The sequence below is a fragment of the Austrofundulus limnaeus genome, unplaced genomic scaffold (genome assembly GCF_001266775.1).
Source record: "Austrofundulus limnaeus strain Quisiro unplaced genomic scaffold, Austrofundulus_limnaeus-1.0 Scaffold248, whole genome shotgun sequence".
NCBI classification, from domain to species: domain Eukaryota; kingdom Metazoa; phylum Chordata; class Actinopteri; order Cyprinodontiformes; family Rivulidae; genus Austrofundulus; species Austrofundulus limnaeus.
Genome location: NW_013952650.1, coordinates 395,433 through 396,833, shown reverse-complemented (window position 1 = coordinate 396,833; position 1,401 = coordinate 395,433). Strand labels below are relative to the sequence as shown.

Below are 1,401 nucleotides of genomic sequence, written 5' to 3'. Positions count from 1 at the left end.
TTATTTTACCTTTAGCTGTTTTGTGTACTTGTTAACAACCGTAGCTTATTTAAAATATATAGTTGCCATTTTGCTAATTTTACCTTTTACCTGTTTTGATATTTTAACTTTTAGGTAATTTTTTGAACTTATTTGACCTTTTACCTAATGTTTTGTAAATTTTACCTTTTAGATGTTTTGCTAATTTTAACTTTAGCCACTGTTTTGTGTACTTGTTAGCAACAGTAGCTTATTTAAACTTATAGTTGCCGTTTTGCTGATTTTAGTTTTGGTTTTACAGTTTTAAGCTTTTAGCAACTGTTTCTTTAAATTTTTAGTAAACATTTCACTGTTCAACAAACTAGAAGGAAGTCATTCAGAACTGTTTGTTCTCATTAAAATATAATTAGATGTTTTTACACAACATGGTGTCACTTCAACCCTGCTGCTGTCCTTGGGTCAAAATGATCCTTGAGACAGCAGCAGGGTTGAAGTCACCTGACCTCTGGGTTTACAGTTGATCACACACATCACAACATATTTTTACACTTTACAGCTGGTCAGGTGGAGCCAGGTGAGTCACTCTGACCTCACCTGACCGGGATGACAAGGGGGTACAAACCGACCCAGAACACCACCTTCCCTCCTCCCCTCCCTCCCGCCACCTCCAGCCCAGATAAACCCCGTCTTTTCCCGGCTACATCCCAGCGGAGAGTCACCTACCCTCTGTAGTGCGCTTTAATTTTCACCCACTCCGACTCCAGGTCCATTATGGATCCGTTTGACGCCAGCATATGCATCGTTTACAGCTTTTAGGTTAAAATTAACTCTCAACAGGTCCAAACTTTTTATCCCGAACCGAGCTGTGACGTTTAAAAATTAAAGTTTTCACATGACAACCGAAGTTACGTTTAGTCCGGAAGTCTTAAAACAAAACTCAGAGGATCTTCGGTGAAGTTTCTGTCGTTTGGGAAACATTAAACGCTTCGATGACGGAGGAGCTWTCAAACTAGCTTGAATATTGCTAATGTTTCCGGAATATGGCTTTCAAAATAAAACAAACACTGACTGATTTACATAACGGAACGGGGTCGATTTATCAGTGGGGCTTTTACTTTGAAAATAAACATGTAAACAGTTCACAGGAAGTGTAATTTACCTTGACAAGGTTTCTTCTGTCTCACTATGGTTACCGTAATCCAAATTCACCTGTCCCGTTGTTACCGTAGATGCCTGGCACCGACACGAACTCTCATCATAACTCAGAGATACAAAGAGAGAACATGGAGGTCCATACTTTCATCAAGAATTAATGAATATCTGTTTAAGAAAGTATTAGAGAAACTGGCTTTATCGTTTTTATTCTTTATTCCACTTTACGACAATAGGGTGAAAGTTTTTTTTTAACGTAAATTATTACAT

The 1,401-nt window shown here is 38.1% G+C and overlaps 1 protein-coding gene across 2 annotated transcripts in view; it reads right to left on the bottom strand.

The window, feature by feature from the left end:
• Positions 1-980, bottom strand: part of prkcz (protein kinase C, zeta) — a 101,027-nt gene extending 100,047 nt beyond the window's left edge. The window contains exon 1 of one of the 2 annotated variants that reach the window (XM_014020317.1): positions 703-980. In XM_014020317.1, coding sequence (XP_013875771.1) covers positions 703-779 — 77 coding nt within the window. In that variant the 5' untranslated portion in view covers positions 780-980. The remainder of the gene's footprint in view (positions 1-702) is intronic. The other variant, XM_014020318.1, reaches the window with a different exon arrangement.
• Positions 981-1,401: the final 421 nt, after the last annotated feature.